Below are 19,190 nucleotides of genomic sequence, written 5' to 3'. Positions count from 1 at the left end.
ACCAACATACCGGTAAACAATTAGCCAAATGATATGATTAAATGTGTTGCTTCTTTGCATGGCCAAATATTTGATGTAAACAAGAGGTGTAGCTGGTATCACATAATCACATTACACCGTCATTGAAAGTTTGTTATCTAAGTGGGTTGATTTTTGCATCTGCATCGGCCGCGGTCAGGTCTCCAAATTAATTATCATAATTATCCGTGTTCCTGATTATCTCGCCACAAAAATAAACAATTATTATCATTACTTACAAAGTACTTACTCGTAGGAACCCACTGACACACCTTCTCTTTTGATCGAGGTGTTGCGTTTTGGTCTTGAAGTTTCCAGACGGACTTCTACCGCACGCCATGTTTTTAATGTTTTTCAGTAAAAAGGGGAGATAACTGAGGTGAACTTCTTTTGTTGAAAGACCGCGATTTCTTGATATGAATACACCCATTCCTTGACCCACACCGATGAACATTTTTGTTGAAATGTACACGTAGTGCACATTTTTTCAGAAAAAAAGGTTGTATGATGCATTACAATTCATTGTTTAGCTCTACTGTATCTCAATCTATTTTTTTTTTGTTAAAAGTTGTTTCATGAAATCAAAATTTCGCGGGAAAACTTTCAGCAGACCGGATGTGGATTTGCGCATGGTTTTACCGGTGAAATATTTTACTTCCGGTTACCAGATTGAACTTGTTTTTGAAAAACGAAGAAATGCCACAGCAGGTTTGTTTTGCTTGCAGACTTAATGCTATATAACAAAATGAGGAGCGTTAGTTACACCATAGGAAGATAACCATTAACACCGCGTTTTTCCAATGCAACGGACAGAACTATCGAAAAACGAAAGCAAATGTCAATTGGAAAGCGGTTTTGTTTACATTATAAACGTATTTTGTCATCATTGTAGCATTGAGAATGTCCCGTGTGTCCAAGACTTTATAGACATGTACATTGAGTACAAGCAAACAAAAAATACGGGTGCATATTGCATTTAATTTTACTGTTATATATGTAACGCACTCTGAAGAATGATACTTTTTTGCGTTGACAACATGTACAACAATATAGAATAGCTCTCGTCTCGACGCTGCTCATGTGTTCTAATCTAAGTCAACAGACATTGTTTCGAATTGAATGTTGATAGTAATGGTGACGGGAGGGGTGGGGGTTATGGCAGTCCACTATTTGGACGTCATATATACCCGTTGGGTAAACATCAAGAATGGAGAAAATCTGTGAAGTTATGATATTATCATGTATAAATAAATGTGCTTTGAAAAACTGAATAAAAATATAACTTAATATACACACACATATATATATATATATATATATATATCAAGAGAAAAGAGCCACCAAGTAATACTTATATATTTAACACGCAGAGAAAACAATAAGAAACTTAAAATTCCAGCACTAGGTTTCAGAAGAATATGAGGAGACATGCAAACTGTTCAGAATGACAACTGGAGTGGATGATGATGAGTGCTGCAGCAATGTTGTACTGTTCAGTGCAGTTATACATAAAAGTCACAGCACAAGAGGAATCTCAAACTGTAAAGCCATTATTGATACATATTGTGGCCCTAATACCAACAACACTGGTGTTTGAAATTCTGGCTATAAATTGTCAACATTTACCATATATGAAAAATAAGGGTATCACTATGCTAGAAAAAAAAAGATTTTTACAAACAGAATTTCATTTCCAACAACTGTGTCTACAGTCACAATGGTGTATGTAGAGACAGCTTACCCAGCAGACATGCTGCCAGTGTGTCTGAAACCCATGAATCCATGTTCTTTGGGGGCAGGGTTACAGTGCTGCTTTGATAGTTCATGCTTGATTGCTCACATTGCAAGTACATCATGACAGTCAAAATAAAATTGTACAACCAAAAAGTTATGTTTAAAAAATAATATTTTAATGATTTAGTGACTTTAACAATAGCCGAAAATCACCTATTATTGTATGATAATCTCAATCTGGGTCTTGTGATTAATTGTCCTAAAACGAATAGCTTCACTTGGAGATCAAACATGTACAATTGCAAATATAAATCACTTTTATGATAAACTGTATGCAATTGAACCGGCCACACTAGTGGATGCCCAGATGATGCTATGTCCTCCATATTGACTATGAATGCAATTTCAAAGCAGTTTGTGTGCTTGCTGCTTTTAAATGCTCTGCTAAGCTTCTTTTAGAACATTTGCTGATCATATAAATCATAATGTACTTGTCCTCTTAATTTCAAGTTGGAAACATACACTGTATTATTATTATTTTTTTATTTGAAGGATCATCTTGGTGGAGAGTGGGCCCACTGTACTCTCGACCGGGCACAGAGAATGGGACAAAACGTTCTCCAGCGCACAGTGATGCGGAAGATAGAATGGCCGTCACAGAGGCATGACCAGAAAAACCCTGTTGAGGTACACCTAATTAATTAAATTTTAGTAATTGATATTTATAACGCTTTCACACAATACTGACGTGACATCAGATTTCTTTGTAATTATCAGTATGTCCAACTGATCGACTTCTTAAATTACTATACTTTTTATGTAGGGATAGATAATTTTTGATGATTTTTTTATGAAGATTTTTTTTTTCCGTGTGCAGTATTGTCACTGGTATTTAGGTTGTCCATGATAATGCTTATTGTATTTGAAGGACCAAATAATTTCTGTAAAACATTGTAAATCTTTAAATAAAAATTAAATTTTTGTATGTGTTGTTGTATTAATATAGTATTTCGTAATTCATTTATTTATATTATACATGTACATCAGTCTAAAACAATAAAACATTGCTTCAAATTAAGAGTTTTTCATCCTTGTAGGATCCATTGGTGTATACAACAGTAGATGATGCATTTGCTTCTGTGCTACAGTTTATGTCCCAAACTACCAGACAGTGTCAGGTGAGGATCTCCTATGAATCTTGACAGCAAATTTCTTCAATTGTTTGTTCATTGTTTTCAAAAATAGAAAGCATTACATGATTTTCATATTAGAAAGAACATATTTATTTACGTTTTGGTAGATTTATGTGTAATTTTGAAAGAAAACGGATCCAGCAATGCTTAAATTTTATATGTTTATACAATAGATCTAGAAACAAAGATTATTAGAGAAGCTAAAACTCAGTTTATTTGTTTTAAATTTTGATACACATGAAACAAATATCTTATCTATGTTCTTTTGTTCAACAAAACTTATCTTATAATCAGTGTGTACATATGATAATGTAATCATATCTATTTGTAAAATATGACAGATATATATAAGTTACAATACTGTTGATCTAAGATTGAACCAAAGAATGATAAAGAACTCGCTGATAGATCTATAATTGTTTATCGTTATCCCCTTGCGATGACTGTAAAGGGGATATAGCATATCCGTCAAACATATCCGTGTTCACTTTTTCGTCATCATTCTAGCAACTTCATTCTCAACTGATTTTAATAAAACTTCAGCTATTAGTCAAGTACCTTTATACCGTTAATGAGTTCAAGCTTCAGCATGCCAGGGTCAATGACAGTCACCGTTACAATTTATTGAAAATCTTGGATGCATCACATTTTCATTTTAAATGGGAGTGAGGAGATTTGTAACATTGACAAAAATTGCATCAGTTACCTTCATGCTACACTTGAAAATGAATATAGCTAAGGAGGGTTCTTATGTGGTGTTAGTTACTCATGCTCTGCTACTAATGATTTTTGATGTTAAGATACATGTTGATTTTTCAAAAAATATTATCAGGGTATGTTTTATATCCTATTTGGTATAATTGCAGAGATTTTACAAGAGTAACGAAGACAATGCAAGGAATCATTGTGATGAAGTCCATTGTAACCGCTTCCATACCCCAGCGTACACAGAAATCCAACACAAAAACCCAGTAAGTAGTTCACTAAATACCCCAGCTTACACAGAGATCCAACACAAAAAACCCCAGTAAGTATTTCACAATATACCCTAGCTTACATAGAGATCCAGCAAAAAAGCCAGAAGTATTTCACTAAATACCTCGGCTTACACAGAGATCCAACACAAAAACCCAGTAATTATTTCACCGAATACCCCAGTTTATACAGAGATCCAACACAAAAAGCCACTTATTATTTTATTAAGTACCCATTGCTGTCAAATTTGGTGATCCAACAAGAAAAAAAGCAAAAAAGTCATTAATTGTCTTGTTAGTTCTCCATCTTGTACAGATTTAGGATTGAATGCACTAGCAGACAAGACTTACTTCCCCTTGAAGAACGTTTTTCAATAGAATAGAAGTAATAGATCAATGACACTTTTAACAGTGTATCATGAATTGTATTATCACTGAATGCTCGGCGACCTTTATAAGTGAGCCATGAATTTCATTTTGTTCCTTCAATTTTAGAAACATCAATTTTAAGAGAAATCATTATCATTATTCAATGGAAACTTTGAAGATAATGACATATAGAAGTCCTTGTTGCTGTTTACTTACAGCTGCAGAGGACTGAAGATGTCCATGTGGTGGTCCATCCTGGGACGTATGCTGTTACTGCCGGATCATGGGGGACACAACAACAACAAACTCACATGGTCAACGTAAATCAGGGACAGACGGTCAGTCTCGACTTCTGTATGTGACAGTGCCAAGTCATATCAGTCAACTGTATACAACAATAGCTGGTCAGACTGATCAGTGGTTAGCTGTGTAAGTGAATATTGAATTCGCACGGCCATTTTACCATCGGACAAATGGAGAAATACATTCACTTTCGCAATCAATTAATCAATTGTGTTGTGCAATGTTTGTAAAGGACATGTGTGGTATAAGTGCTGATTCAGCCAGAATCATGAACATTGATTATAAGGGAGAGTAACTTGCAATAATGATCTATACAAAAGATATTTATTATTATTTCAATGGTTGAAAAATGATCAACCAACGTTCAATATTTGTGGAATGCAATACAGTATACAGTGGGCAATTTCCCTTACTTATTAAACATTTGGTGACCATTATTTGCACAGTAATAAGATAATAGTTACATTGCAGTAGTCAGTGTGAAAATGTGAGAGATGTGAATGTGGTGTGTGCGAAAGGAATTAACATAGATACAAACATTCTATAAAAGGCAGATCTGTGATCTAGAGAAAAAGTTTCAGTCCTATTACAGAGTGTCAAATGTGATGTTTTAGTTATATTTATTTAGGGAAATTACTGATCCAGATATTATTTAATTGATATCGGTTGACAAAATTGAAATGTCAGTGAATTTTTGGGAGTCACTTTTCTGATGATTGAATACTTATGTTTACGTGCATTCAAATGTCTTTACTTTTTATACCTTTAGATTCTTTTTGTGACAATCTTTTATCTGCTATATCTTTACAAATACTTTTGTTTTATTTTCACCAGAAGAATTCATGTAGTAGTAAGCTAAATCATTGGACCTATTCCCTTTTCTTCCTAATTGATCCTTTCTCAATATTATGAATGCATAATGTGTGATTTTTCATTGTTTTAGACATTTTCACATGTACTGTTTTGCAATAAAGATATCTTTATATTTAATGTTTTGGTGTGTTTTCTTAAAACTAAGATACTCAACAACACATTTCATAAAAAATATATAATTAATCAATTCTAATTAGCAAAAAAAAAAAAAAAAAACACTTGTCACAGTAAAAAAAAACCATGTAAAGTCATTGATTTTCAGGGGAGTTTTATTTCCGTTGAAAATCCTAACCCACAAATTCATATGAGCACAAACTGTTAAAATTAGTGAAAGTTGATTTATTAAGCTATAATAATAAATATAATAAATTAAGTGTTCTGACAATTCAATTATTAGCCCTAATCAGATAGTCTGTTCAAATTGCCCTTTATCTGTGGCCTTTCGTCTATTTGTTTACATTTCTTGTTATAAATATTTCTGGATGGTTTTTCTCCAATCTCGTGTGTATATGTCCCTTGCTCCCTACTTGCGGCCATCTTGGATTTTTACAATGAACGTTTGTAATTGCTTTTTCTTGAGAAGTACCAGATCAAAATATCTAAAGTTTCATATGTAGGCCTCGTACCATGTTGTCCATTTGATTCTAGGACTGAAAAAGAAAATGGCAGACAGGAAGCCATCTTGAATTTTGACAATACATGTTGTTAAGACGATGAATCATTGTCATATTTCGTTTGTTGAAGTCTAGTTTACATTACCTACTTTAAGCCTGCGTGGCTGAAAAGTGTGGAATTGCTTACTGACAGCTTGTTTTCAATGTGATAATGTTTGCCATCATTATTTCTGGAGATGTGTTGGATGAATTTCCTCAGATTCAATATATGTAATTGGTATACACCCTGTTAATCTTAATCTGAAATCTTTTACAGTTTTCAGCCGACTTCTTTCGATCTTAATCACCGCGGTATGGAGTTGTCTCTTGCAGAAAGTCAATTTGATTCCATCTTATAGGGAAGAGTTGCTGCCCTTTGTATTTTCCATAATGTAATATTGTCAGGAGATCTCTGATTTCAACAGATTTCTTTCAAACATTGTATACTATGAACCTGTGTTTTCCTCAACGGCATTAAGATTCAGCAATATCTGAAAGATTCATTTCCCTTTATTTTTTCTACATTTTGATCTTGTTCACAATTTTTCTTCGGGTCAGATGACCTATAGTCATCATGCTTCGTCCGTCGTCGTCCGCCGTGCGCCGTCCGTAAACTTTTCATTCAAACGACTTCTTCTCAAATACTAGAAGGTCTAGGGGGCTAATACTTGGCACAGAGGATACTGGCATGGAGCTCTACCAAGTTTGTTCAAATGAATGACCTCAACCCACTTTCAAGGTCACAGGGGTCAAATATGTTAAAATCTTTAAACAACTTCTTCTCATTAACCAAAAGGCTCAGAGTGTAGATATTGGGCCTGTGACATGCTGGGATGAAGGACTACCAAGTTTGTTCAAATGAATGACCTTGACCCACTTTAAAGGTCACAGGGGTCAAATATGTTAAAATCTTTAAACAACTTCTTCTCAATAACCAAAAGGCTCAGATTGCTGATATTGTGCCTGTGGCATGCTGGGATGAAGGGCTATCAAGTTTGTTTAAATGAATGACCTTGAACAACTTTCAAGGTCACAGGGGTCAAATATGTCAAAATCTTTAAATAACTTCTTCTCAAATACTAGAAGGCCTAGGGGGCTAATACTTGGCCCATAGCATGCTGGCATGGAGCCCTACAAAGTTTGTTCAAATGAATGACCTTGGCCCACTTTCAAGGTCACAGGGGTCAAATATGTTAAAATATACAAAGGACTTCATCTCAATAAGCAAAAGTCTATGAGTGCCGATATTGGGTCTGTAGTATGCTGGGAGGAAAGGCTACCAAGTTTATTTAAATGAATGACCTTGAACAACTTTCAAGGTCGCAGGGGTCAAATATGTCAAAATCTTTAAATAACTTCTTCTCAAATACTAGAAGGCCTAGGGGGCTAATACTTGGCCCATAGCATGCTGGCATGGAGCCCTACAAAGTTTGTTCAAATGAATGACCTTGGCCCACTTTCAAGGTCACAGGGGTCAAATATGTTAAAATATACAAAGGACTTCATCTCAATAAGCAAAAGTCTATGAGTGCCGATATTGGGTCTGTAGTATGCTGGGAGGAAAGGCTACCAAGTTTATTTAAATGAATGACCTTGAACAACTTTCAAGGTCGCAGGGGTCAAATATGTCAAAATCTTTAAATAACTTCTTCTCAAATACTAGAAGGCCTAGGGGGCTAATACTTGGCCCATAGCATGCTGGCATGGAGCCCTACAAAGTTTGTTCAAATGAATGACCTTGGCCCACTTTCAAGGTCACAGGGGTCAAATATGTTAAAATATACAAAGGACTTCATCTCAATAAGCAAAAGTCTATGAGTGCCGATATTGGGTGTGTAGCATGCTGGGAGGAAAGGCTACCAAGTTTATTCAAATGAATGACCTCAACCCACTTGCAAGGTCACAGGGGTCAAATATGTTAAAATATACAAACGACTTCTTCTCAACAAGCAAAAGTCCATGAGTGCTGATATTGGGCCTGTAAGATGCTTGGAGGAGAGGCTACCAAGTTTGTTCAAATGAATGACCTCAACCCACTTTCTAGGTTTGGCTTGCTTTTTGTCAGATGACCGTTAAGGCCCATGGGCCTCTTGTTTTTCTCTTGGTTTTTAACTCACAGCTTTAAAATTTGATTAACTTAAATATTTTAGCAAAACGAAAAGGACTACTTTTTTCTTGATATTTTGATTTAATGTTTTTTTTTATTTCTGTGTCATGAACATTTTTTTGGCGTGAAATGAATGTGTGTAACCCCAATCGATGCCAAGATCATTCAAGGATCTCTTGTATGTATATTTGGTAGGCGATGTCTCCAGACAGAATTGACAAATTTTGAACCAACCTGGTAAACCTGTAATATCTCCTCTCCAGTTGCTCCAAACTGTTTCTAGATCCGCTTCCCCCTCTTTTTGTACAATAGGGGCTGTAGTCTTGCTTCTGCTGTGGCATGTAGATAGTGTGCAGTACAAGAAAACATTCAAAAACAAAGCTTCTCAAACTTCTATATTTTAATAAACTTCTTTATCACCAAAAAAATACATAATATAAGAAACCAAACTTCCGGAAAAAGTAAATTAAAATTAATGAAAAAGGATATGGAATGAAATATCCAGAATTAACATGGTAAGGGAAATAACTCTTAGGTACAATTAAACAAAGTATTTTAATATATATTTAGCAAATTAACCATCTCATATAGTTTGTATATAACATCCCGCCCCCTCAATTGACAGACAACAAAGTTGTAGGGATAGAAAATGAGTGGTGAATTTGCTAATCTTTATGACCAACACTACTATATCTGTATATATGTTCCATGTTTAACACATTAGACTATGGGTCAAGGTCATTTCTTTTTGCAAAATTTCACAAAAGGAACACACTGGCCAAATATGATATTTCAGAAGAAATTGTTTAAAACATTTTAACACATTTGACACCTGTGACCTTGCAGATTGGTCAAGGTCATTTTTTTTAGCAAACTTTGTAGGACACCATATGAGGAAAAGAGTAGCCTAACATAATGTTTCTAGGCCTTCCAGTATTTGGGGAGAAGTCGTTTAAAGGTTCTAACACATTTGACGTCTGCGACCTTGAATATGGGTCAAGGTCATTTCTTTTCGCAAAATTTGTTGGGCTTCATCAAAGGAACCTTCCAGCCATATATAATGTTTCCAGGCCTTGCAGTATTTTGGAAGAAGTCACTTAAAGTTTTTAACACATTTGACCTCTGTGACCATGACTATGGGTCAAGGTCATTTCTTTTTGCAAACTTTCATAAAAGGAACATACTGGCCAAATATGATTCTAGGCATTTCGATATATCAGAAGAAATTCTTTAAAACATTTTAACACATTTGACACCTGTGACCTTGCAGATTGGTCAAGGTCATTTCTTTAAGCAAGCTTTGTAGGACACCATATGAGGAACAGAGTAGCCTAATATAATGATACTAGGCCTTCCGGTATTTGGGGAGAAGTCGTTTAAAGGTTTTAACACATTTGACTTCTGCGACCTTGATTATGGGTCAAGGTCATTTGTTTTCGCAAATTTTGTTGGGCTTCATCAAAGAAACCTCCAGCCATATATAACATTTCCAGTCCTTCTGGTATTTTGGAAGAAATCGCTTAAAGTTTTTAACACATTTAACCTCTGTGACCTTGAATATGGGTCAAGATTATCTTTTTTTACAAACTTTGTTGGGCTTCATCAAAGGAACCTTCCAGCCAAATATAATGATTCTAGGCCTTCCCATATATTGAAAGAAGTCTTTTAAAAGGTTTAAATACATTTGACCCCTGTGACTTTGAATATGGGTCAAGGTTACTTTTTTTCACAAACTTTCTTGGGCTTCATGAAAGGAACCTTCCAGCCAAATATAATGATTCTTGGCCTTCTCGTATATTGAAAGAAGTCGTTTAAAAGTTTAAACACATTTGACCTCTGTGACCTTGAATATGGGTCAAGGTCATTTCTTTTTCAAACTTTGTTTGACTTCATCAAAGGAACCTTCCAGTCAAATATCATAACTCTACGCCTTTTGGTATTTCAGAAGAAGTTATTTAAATGAAAAGTTGACGGACGCAAGATGGACATTCGACAGTTGGTAAACAACTAGTAAATTTCAGTTTTTGAAGAATTTTCCTCAGCTCAATGAGACGCAAATAAAAGTCTTCCAGTGGTTGGTGTGGGCGAAGCTGTAGTTTTGCATATGCCTCTACTTCTAAAAGTCTCCTAGGGCTCTGAGCCCCCAAATTAATAAATTTCCCACGAAATACTGTTCCTAAATCCTTCCACGTCATTGTTTTGGTAAAATGCAGTGCATCATACCATGTCCATGCTGGACCAGTTAATAATAATGGAAAAGCAACCAACCTTTTCCCACCCAAGTCCAAAAGCGCGGCATATGCCTCATAGTCTTTTAAAAATCTCTTTGGATCTTCAGTACAAAATCCTGAGAACGTGCGACAGACTTTTAATATCTTGGACGGATCAGTTGAAGGTGGTTTTGATACACAAGTATCTAGGTCTAACATCTGGGAATGGGACAACATTGGTGGGAGACCATATGATTTCGATTTAAGTTAATTTTGCTTTAAGAACTCCTCCAAAAAAATGTCCTATGCATGATCATCATCAAAATTTGCCATGTTTAAAGGTGTATTCAACTGAAAATATGATATAAAAAAGTTATTTTGCAATGTGTATATTGGCACTTTCGCCATGATGTGGCCATCGCACATGTAGATTCAGTGATTCATCTAACAATTCTGCGAAACAGTAAGTCTTTCAGTACATGATTGTCATGAATATGGAACGAATAAAGCTATCACTTGCACATTTATGACAAACCGCCAAAAGTTCCGCAATCTGGTCTCGTTCGGGAGATCATCAGTTATCACAGTCACCATGTGGTCTCACACCATGTGTCCTGGAACTGGAAAACTATCACTGGTTACATTCCAAAAGCCCCAAAAATACATACTTATTACTGAAGAGATTGTGATTGTTCATGTGTTCAGTGATTCAAGCTCGTATAATTTTTTCCATCAGCTTACACCAGATGCTTGTAAGACTCACTGGTCTATAATTGCATGCTAACTTTTTGTCTCCCTTTTTGAAGAGTGCAGTAATTATTGCTGATTTCCATTTTTCTGGGACTTCTCCTGTATCAAGGGACTTTTTGAATATCATAGGTATTGGGTTATTTATTACATCTCGTAATTCATAAAGCAATTTTGGTTGTACTTTATTAGGACCAGGTGATTTTGCAATATTTAGTTCCTTAAGTAGCTTATTTATCTCTTCTAATATGAGTTCTTGCAACTCCTCCTGAGTTGCTGTAACTATAGGAACATCAGGATCTGGTATAAAACTTTCATCTTCTACGGTCGGTGAACACACTGCTAAAGAATCTTCTCAGAACTCCTGCTTTATCTGTATCACAGCTAGCAACAAAATTCCCATTCTCTGTATTTTCCTGTAGCTCTGAGATTCCACACTTTGTCTTCCTCTTCCAGAAATGTTTGCTGTTGGTTTTAGATATGCCGCTTGTCGTTCCTTCTCCTTTCTTTCTCCTTGAACTATTTTCTTCACTTTGTTCCTTGCTTTACATTATTCTCTATATTTCATCTCACTACGATCCTCCATGTATACTCTTAACAGTTTCCTTACTCAGTGGGAAAGAGCCCTTAGATTTCCTAGGTTTGCATTTTGGAATATGCCTTTTAACACCCAGGTCCAATTTTTTCATGAACACCTCCAACATTCCATTTGTATCCAGTCCTTTTCGTTCATTATCCTAGTCTATGTTTAATTCAGCTTTAAGTGCTTCATAACTTCCTTTGTTGTAGTTTAATCTTTCCTCCCGTGTGTTTTCATATTTAAAGTAGCAAATATACTCATATATGATTACAGAGTGGTCACTAGACCCTAATGGATCCAGATATTCAATTTTGCCAATATTATACTTATCATTAACAAGTATTAGGTCTAGAGTGATGATTCTTGGCCATGTCTATGTCTTGAGTTTTGCTAGACTGAATGATGTAGGTCCTTGTCACTTATATTCTCTCAGAACTATTATCTTTTAAGCTCCAAGTATTCCAGCATATATCAGGAAAGTTGAAATCACCTGTGATAATGGTGTGCGAGTAGTTAAAATCACAAGCTTTACTTATTAAGTTATTTAGCTCCATATGTTTATGTTCATTTGATGAAGGACTCTTATAGATGCAGCCGAACAGGATCGAGTCATTTCCTTTAAGTTTAATTGAAACCCATACACTTTCATTGAACCAATTCTCCATTTGTAATTCCACAGCATTCAGCTTGGCTAACATATATATTACAACACCACGTTTAGCTGCTCCTGGGAAGGAGCTAGGGAACATGTCATAACCAGGTCACTCAAGTTCAGCTTTTGTAATAGGAAATCTCATGTTTTTTGGTAGTACCTCTGTGATTGCTATAATATCAGGTGCCATATCGCTTATGATCTGGGATTTGAACTCATCTATTTTATTTGAGAAACTGTCTGCATTAGCAGTTATATATAATAACTTTTGATTTGACTGATTTTTTAACAGAGATTTATCAACAACTGTTTTGGACAAAGAACTTAATAAATTTACTTAACTTATTTACAGGACGTACATTGTTATTTTTTTACTTTGTGTGCTTTTCTTTTGCACCACCTTCACAATTCTCATGGCCCGCGGTGGGCCTCGTACACGGAATTTGGCTTCCCCCAACGACTGTGATTCTATTTTCTTTGCTTCATCATACAGAACTCTTCTTCGGTCCCTCTCAGACTGTGTAAGATCATTGTCTATTGTAATGTCTATACACATACAATTTCAGGAATGATCGATGATCGCTTGGCAGTGAGAGTTCGACGGAATTAGGATTCTTCACCATGTGCAGTACTGGAAAACGTTCAAAAACAAAAGCTCCTCAAACTTCTACATTTTTCAAACTTCTTTATGACCAAAAAATACATAATATAATAAAAAAAAACAATAATCCGGAAAAAGTAAATTATAATTAAATGAAAAACGATACGGAATAAAATATCCGGAATTAACATGGTAAGGGAAATAACTCTTAACGTACAATTAAACTATTTTAATATATATCTCGCAAATTAACCATCTCATACACAGGCACTCGAGGCCAGGATATTATTTTTTAAACATTGATTTTTGTTTTAGCACTCATGACTGACGTTATTTAAACGAAGTTTATGTGCCGGTTGAACATTAAAAATACACTATGTGTGTATTTTTAATGACATAACCAGGTCGAGTGCCTGTGATCTCATATAGTTTGTATATAACAATAGAAAGGGACATTCACCATACTTTATCATCATGATCTTAACAGACCAGTCCAAATCTGTGATTTCCCCGATGTTTAATTCAAGATCACCAGTAAATACAACAAAATATAGACTAAATTTATCTATGAAATGTATTAACATAACCCGTACTTCAGCTACGCAAACCTTGCAGTCGTAGCTGACTAAGTGTGCATATAGATACCAACTTTTTGTACTGACAATATATATATCCATTGTTTAAAAAAGTGGTTATCATCAAATTTGAATTCCAATAAACAAAACATGATCAAATTAAAAAGTCAGATAACAAAAGAAATAAGTTGATACAAGCATTGAACTGTCTTCCTTTGGTCTGCCAATTGGATATCGGAAAATTCATAACGTGCGAGAGCTTCACGGAGGATTTGGATTTAGAGATGCGTATCACACAAGTACTTATGGACGTGTTTGTGATTTTTGTTGGTTTGTTTTACTAAATATGGTTACTCATGAGAAAAAATTATATTAAATATCTGGACGTTATAGAATTGTTTATTCTCTAATACACTTATGTCAACAAGCACCGGTGGGATCGTACATTTTAATCATAACAACGCCATATTTCACTTATGTTAATGTATAACTTTAGTCGGTTGTGAATCATGCCTTTCTTTTATATTATATGGTCAATTATATCCCCATATAAATACGACTGTATGATGAACTAAACTATTTATATTGTGCCAGTATTCATGAAATAAATAACTCTTCATGGCAGGTGTCGAGGGACTTCCGGGATCCGACGAGTAATTGTAAACTATCGGCAAAACTATGGCAACGACAGATTAATGTGTACTCATTTAGATCGTACATGTACACTGTGTAACGGTGCAAGAGTATTCATTATGAAATCTTATCTTCTGTGTTCATAGCAAAAAATTTACGTGTCACAGGCAATCGTGTCGAATTCGAAACCTGACGTGCACCCGAATATGCATGTACAAAGCATGTTATAGTTTACGCCTGCAAATGTCGACCTCTTATCTAACATGGAGTTGTGTTACCATTTATGACGTCACACTTTAATATAACACTTTTTCATCAGCAATCTTATTTTATAACTTTATGCCGTAAAGCTTTAAGATTATTCTTTTTTAAAGGGATACCCCGGCTATTGAAAATTTAGATAAAATTACATGAGTTTTCATCGATCATTGTAATGTATCAATTGCCTAAGATTAAAATCAAGGTGGACTAACTATGGAGGTCTTGATCTCGAATAAATAGTGTGGATGTCACGTGTTGCGAAATATTATATGTTATTGTGTGCTTTTTAACAATAGTAAGACTAGTCTGAAGGATTCTAACTAACTATCCGCGATTTTATTTTTTGTTTTCGTCGCGATCGATAGTCAGAATTCCTTTCTATATGGAGCACTTGTCGTTATAACACTGCAAATCACGCCAATCTCGCGAGATTTTACTTTTTGACATGTTTACAAGGACAACTCTAGAGAGATTCCGTTAACGGCGGCCATTGTAAATATGCCGGAGAATCCTTTGAATTGTCGAGGAATAATGAGCAGAAATGGTTGGTTTACGACATCTATATTGTGGTTGTTTTTACACATATGCAAGTTGATAGAAAACAATATTTTATCTTTCCATCGATGAATGATTTATACTTATCGCTATAAAAAAACATTTCGTGATTACCGACACATGCACGGGTCACTAAAATCCCGTTTTTTCACTATTACCACGACCGAGACAAAATAAAGTTGTGGATAGATAGAACCCAGCGGACTACAGTATGACTATACCAGACTAATTAACTATTCTTTAAGTAGTGATCGATAAAACGGAGGGATTATTAAGAGTAATATAAAACTACAAGGATTGCAAGACCACGTGTTCCGAAAGGGTTAGCGTTCTCAAAAATATACCAGGTTAGTAATAAAGAAACAACAATTAACACAACGAATATCACATTGTACAAGGAAATGTGTCTGGGTATAGCTACATTCGTAAGGCATTGCTGCGGTTTAACCTTTCTGACTTCAGTTGTGAATTATCCGCTCATGAACTGCAAACGCTGTATTGCAAGTCAGGTAAAATTTGAGATTGTTTTTCCATATCACAGAAATTAAAAATGATAAATATAAGCATTGCGCTGTTTTTAATATAGCTTTATTGATATCTTTAAACGGATATACATGTGTTTATATCTGCACAATATTGTATACAAGAAATAATTTTGTTAAGTCCTTTCATCCAACTTATTTAACATGATAGTGTTGTTAACAAACAAAATCATGCAGCAGAGAAGATAAAATTGTATGAATTTTCCTTTTTGTGTTAAGACGTTACAAGACATGTACGGGTTTCTTGTTACGTGATGATGACTCACGCAGCATTGTCATGTTGATGTTAAATCTACAAGGTATTACAAATTCTACCTTTCAAAAAGGAAAGGTGTCGATAAAATCTCAATACTGACCGCATTAAAAGTTTATAATTGTATATAATCACTTCATGTAAACTAATGTATGTTTTGTGATTCGCCGTCACATTGAATGACTTTTGGTCGTTACTACCTGTCCAACTTTCCTGTTTGTACATTTCATGTCTGTTGATTCACCTGTCCTGCTCCGACCTCGCACGTACGGTCAAAGTTGAGAGTTCATACTGTAATGCGATATTTGTTTACGTTTAGGCTTGAATGCTTGGATTAAATTGATTTTACGTTAAAAGTCGACCATACATAGGCGATAAAGTCGTTAAGTAGACGATGTTTTCTTATATTGTTTTCTGCATTTTGTTCTGCGAATGCATCGTTAAAATTATTCTACGGCCTACGTTTAAATAACGAGATCTTATGTGAAATCAGAGATTATATAAGAATGTAAGCAAAAAGGCCAAGATTACCTTCTTTATTACCACAGAAAGACACTTATATTTTTCTTTCATTTATTTCTGTGACAGACGGTATTGAACTATTTAGATTTGTCAATAGACGGTTTTGTGAATTATGTTAAAGATTTGAATTATTTGAAAAAAAAAATCAATAAAAAATAATTTAAACAATTAATAATAATTGACTAGACAATATTTTTTTATTTTTATCCAGGTATGCAGAAGAAATTTTAGTGTCAGCCATGGAGGGAAGAATGATGTCAAAAAGCACGCAACAACAGCAATGCACAAGTCCAATGAAAAGGCAGAGAATACCTCCAAAAGTTTGCCATCCTTCTTCACAAAACAGACTGATGATCAAGCTGTTATCACTGCTGAATGCCTCTTTGCCAACTTCATCTGTGAACACAACCTGTCCTTCAACACCGCTGACCACTTCACAAAGCTATGTAAGCAGATGTTTCCAGACAGTAAAATTGCACAGAAGTTTCATTGTGGAAGGACCAAGACAACACAGATCATCAAGAGGTCACTTGCCCCGGTCTTGAAAGAAGAGGTTGTGGAGCACTGCCAGAGCCATCCATTTTCACTGAGCTGTGATGAAAGCAATGACCACAACGGTGAGAAGAGTTTAGCCATTCTTGTGCGATACTTCGACAAACTTGCCACAACAAAGTTTCTTGCCCTGCCGATATGTAACATTGGAACTGGACAGAACATCTTTCATCACCTCAATCAGGTCCTGACGGATTACGACATACCATGGAGAAACTGCATCAGCTTCATGTCAGACAACTGCAGTGTGATGACAGGACGTCATAACTCCGTCATCAGTCGCATTCGGGAGGTGCAACCAGATATATTTGACTTGGGGTGTGTGTGCCATTTGGCCAATTTGTGTACTGTGGCAGCTGTTAAAACCATACCATTGCCTGTTGAGGACCTTCTGATCGACATCTTCTACCACTTCACCACAAAGGGACCTAGTACCACCAACCATCTAGAAGCCTGGCATGGGAAGCTGAAGAAGAAGGTACACCACTCACACCCCATTATCAAAGTGTTCCAGGACATTCAAGCCGCCAACGAAATCAACAGGATACAGCGTGATGTAGGAGGAGCAACAAGACCACGCGCGAAGAGATATCGAAGCATCGACAACAGACTGGCCCAATTTAAGGAGCGATTCCAGACTCAGAGGATCAACATTATGGAGTACGCCGACGCAGCATCACCAATTATACACCTGGGATGAATTCCTCAGTTTTATAATGTGCAATGTGCTGGACTGATAATAATGTGTAATGTGCTGGACTTTCAAACGTCCTTTAGAATACTATGTTTTATTTTATTTATATGTATGTAATGTTTAATGATAAACTTTCTGCTTTTGCTATCTAATATAATGTGTGTAATAAAATAAATGAAACAAAATAAAATAAAATGTAATGAAAAGTACTTAGTGTAGACTACAGGTAGAATCTCAGGTAATAGCTCACACAGGTAAAATGAACTCAGGTGAAATCTATAGTTAATCTGAAACTGACTATAATTGGTTTTCTATTGTCTTCCTAAAACAACTACTTTCTTTGTTAAAAAAGTGGGCAAATCCCGAATTTGCCTATGTTTTAGCTGATTATGATGGATGATGAGAAGGTTCCATTTTGTTATAGTATTTATGGAAAGAAACCGGTCAATGTTGTGCCAGAGGTCATGTCCATGTTGTGTTCATTGGTCTGCAAGGATGAGAATGTTAACTTTCTGTTCACTGTCACATGCGGATGTGTGAATCTGACAGAAGAGTATGAGACGTGCTCTTGAAGTGGATGCAATGTACTGTATGCATTACTGTTGTGCAACCTTAACATTATGTAACTCTCCTATGTGGAGTCAATAAAGTTTACTCTTCCTGCCGACATGTTTGGAGTCCGGTGTGGTTATTGCATGGTGTCAGAAGATCCACCATCATCGGCAAAGATAGACATGATATAGTCATCATATTAAGTCCTAATTACAGCTGAAACACTGATTCTCCTTTACACATCAGCGTTTAAGGAAGAATGGCAGGGAAAGGCATTTAAAACTTACCCGATTTCAACCCATCAGAAGCAGGAGCGCCGGAGTGGGAACTCTACAAGCGTGATTTTCTAATACATCTAGACGCTTTAGGACTTGATGATAAACCCGGCAGACGAAAGGTTGGTGTTTTGTTATCAAACATGGGCAGAGACTCAGTGAAAATATATGATTCATTTGTTTGGGCACCGGAAGTCCAACCTAACGAGGATGCTGGTATTCAGGCACGTGCTGCTGAAGATAAACATGACTTGAACACTGTATTCAGAAAGTTTGATCAGCATTTTGGTGTTCACACATACAGAAATATTAAAAGGCAAGAATTTCTAAACACCAAGCGAGAGGCAAAATCGATCATGGACTTTATTTCGACGTTGAAACGCACGGCCGAACATTGTCAGTATGGCGAACAGACTGAGGGGCTGATATGCGACATGGTTATCAATGGCGTAAACGACAGGAAATGTTCAGAGAAACTTATGGAAATTCCCGTCGCAGATTTAACACTTGACAAAGTAATTCAAACATGCCGCCAAGTTGAGTTAACTGCAGCACATCTGAAGAATCTTGGGGCTGAAAATCCAAATGTAAACATGGTACACAGAAGTCGGGGACGTGGTTCGACTAGGCATAAGAGAGATAGCGAAAGGAGCTACAAGGGAGACCACCCATATTGTAAAAGCTGTTGTAGACATCATGAATATAAACAATGCCCTGCGTATAATAAATACTGTGACAACTGCGGTCAAAAGGGTCATTTCA

The 19,190-nt window shown here is 35.8% G+C and overlaps 1 protein-coding gene across 1 annotated transcript; it reads left to right on the top strand.

Annotated features, from left to right (window-relative positions):
- Nucleotides 1-673: 673 nt before the first annotated feature.
- Nucleotides 674-5,532, top strand: LOC132559597 (uncharacterized). Its single transcript, XM_060224233.1, has 5 exons — nucleotides 674-726; nucleotides 2,305-2,439; nucleotides 2,850-2,930; nucleotides 3,812-3,916; nucleotides 4,507-5,532. Exons 1-5 carry the CDS (start codon nucleotides 715-717, stop codon nucleotides 4,648-4,650), a joined length of 477 nt encoding a protein of 158 aa, XP_060080216.1. The 5' UTR covers nucleotides 674-714; the 3' UTR covers nucleotides 4,651-5,532.
- The last annotated feature ends 13,658 nt before the right edge of the window (nucleotides 5,533-19,190 follow it).

Source organism: Ylistrum balloti, unplaced genomic scaffold (assembly GCF_031769215.1).
Source record: "Ylistrum balloti isolate Yb309-2 unplaced genomic scaffold, AGI_CSIRO_Ybal_v1 Utg370946, whole genome shotgun sequence".
Taxonomy (NCBI): Eukaryota; Metazoa; Mollusca; class Bivalvia; order Pectinida; family Pectinidae; genus Ylistrum; species Ylistrum balloti.
Note: the sequence above shows the minus strand (reverse complement) of the source record. Positions and strands in the feature narration are given on the sequence as shown.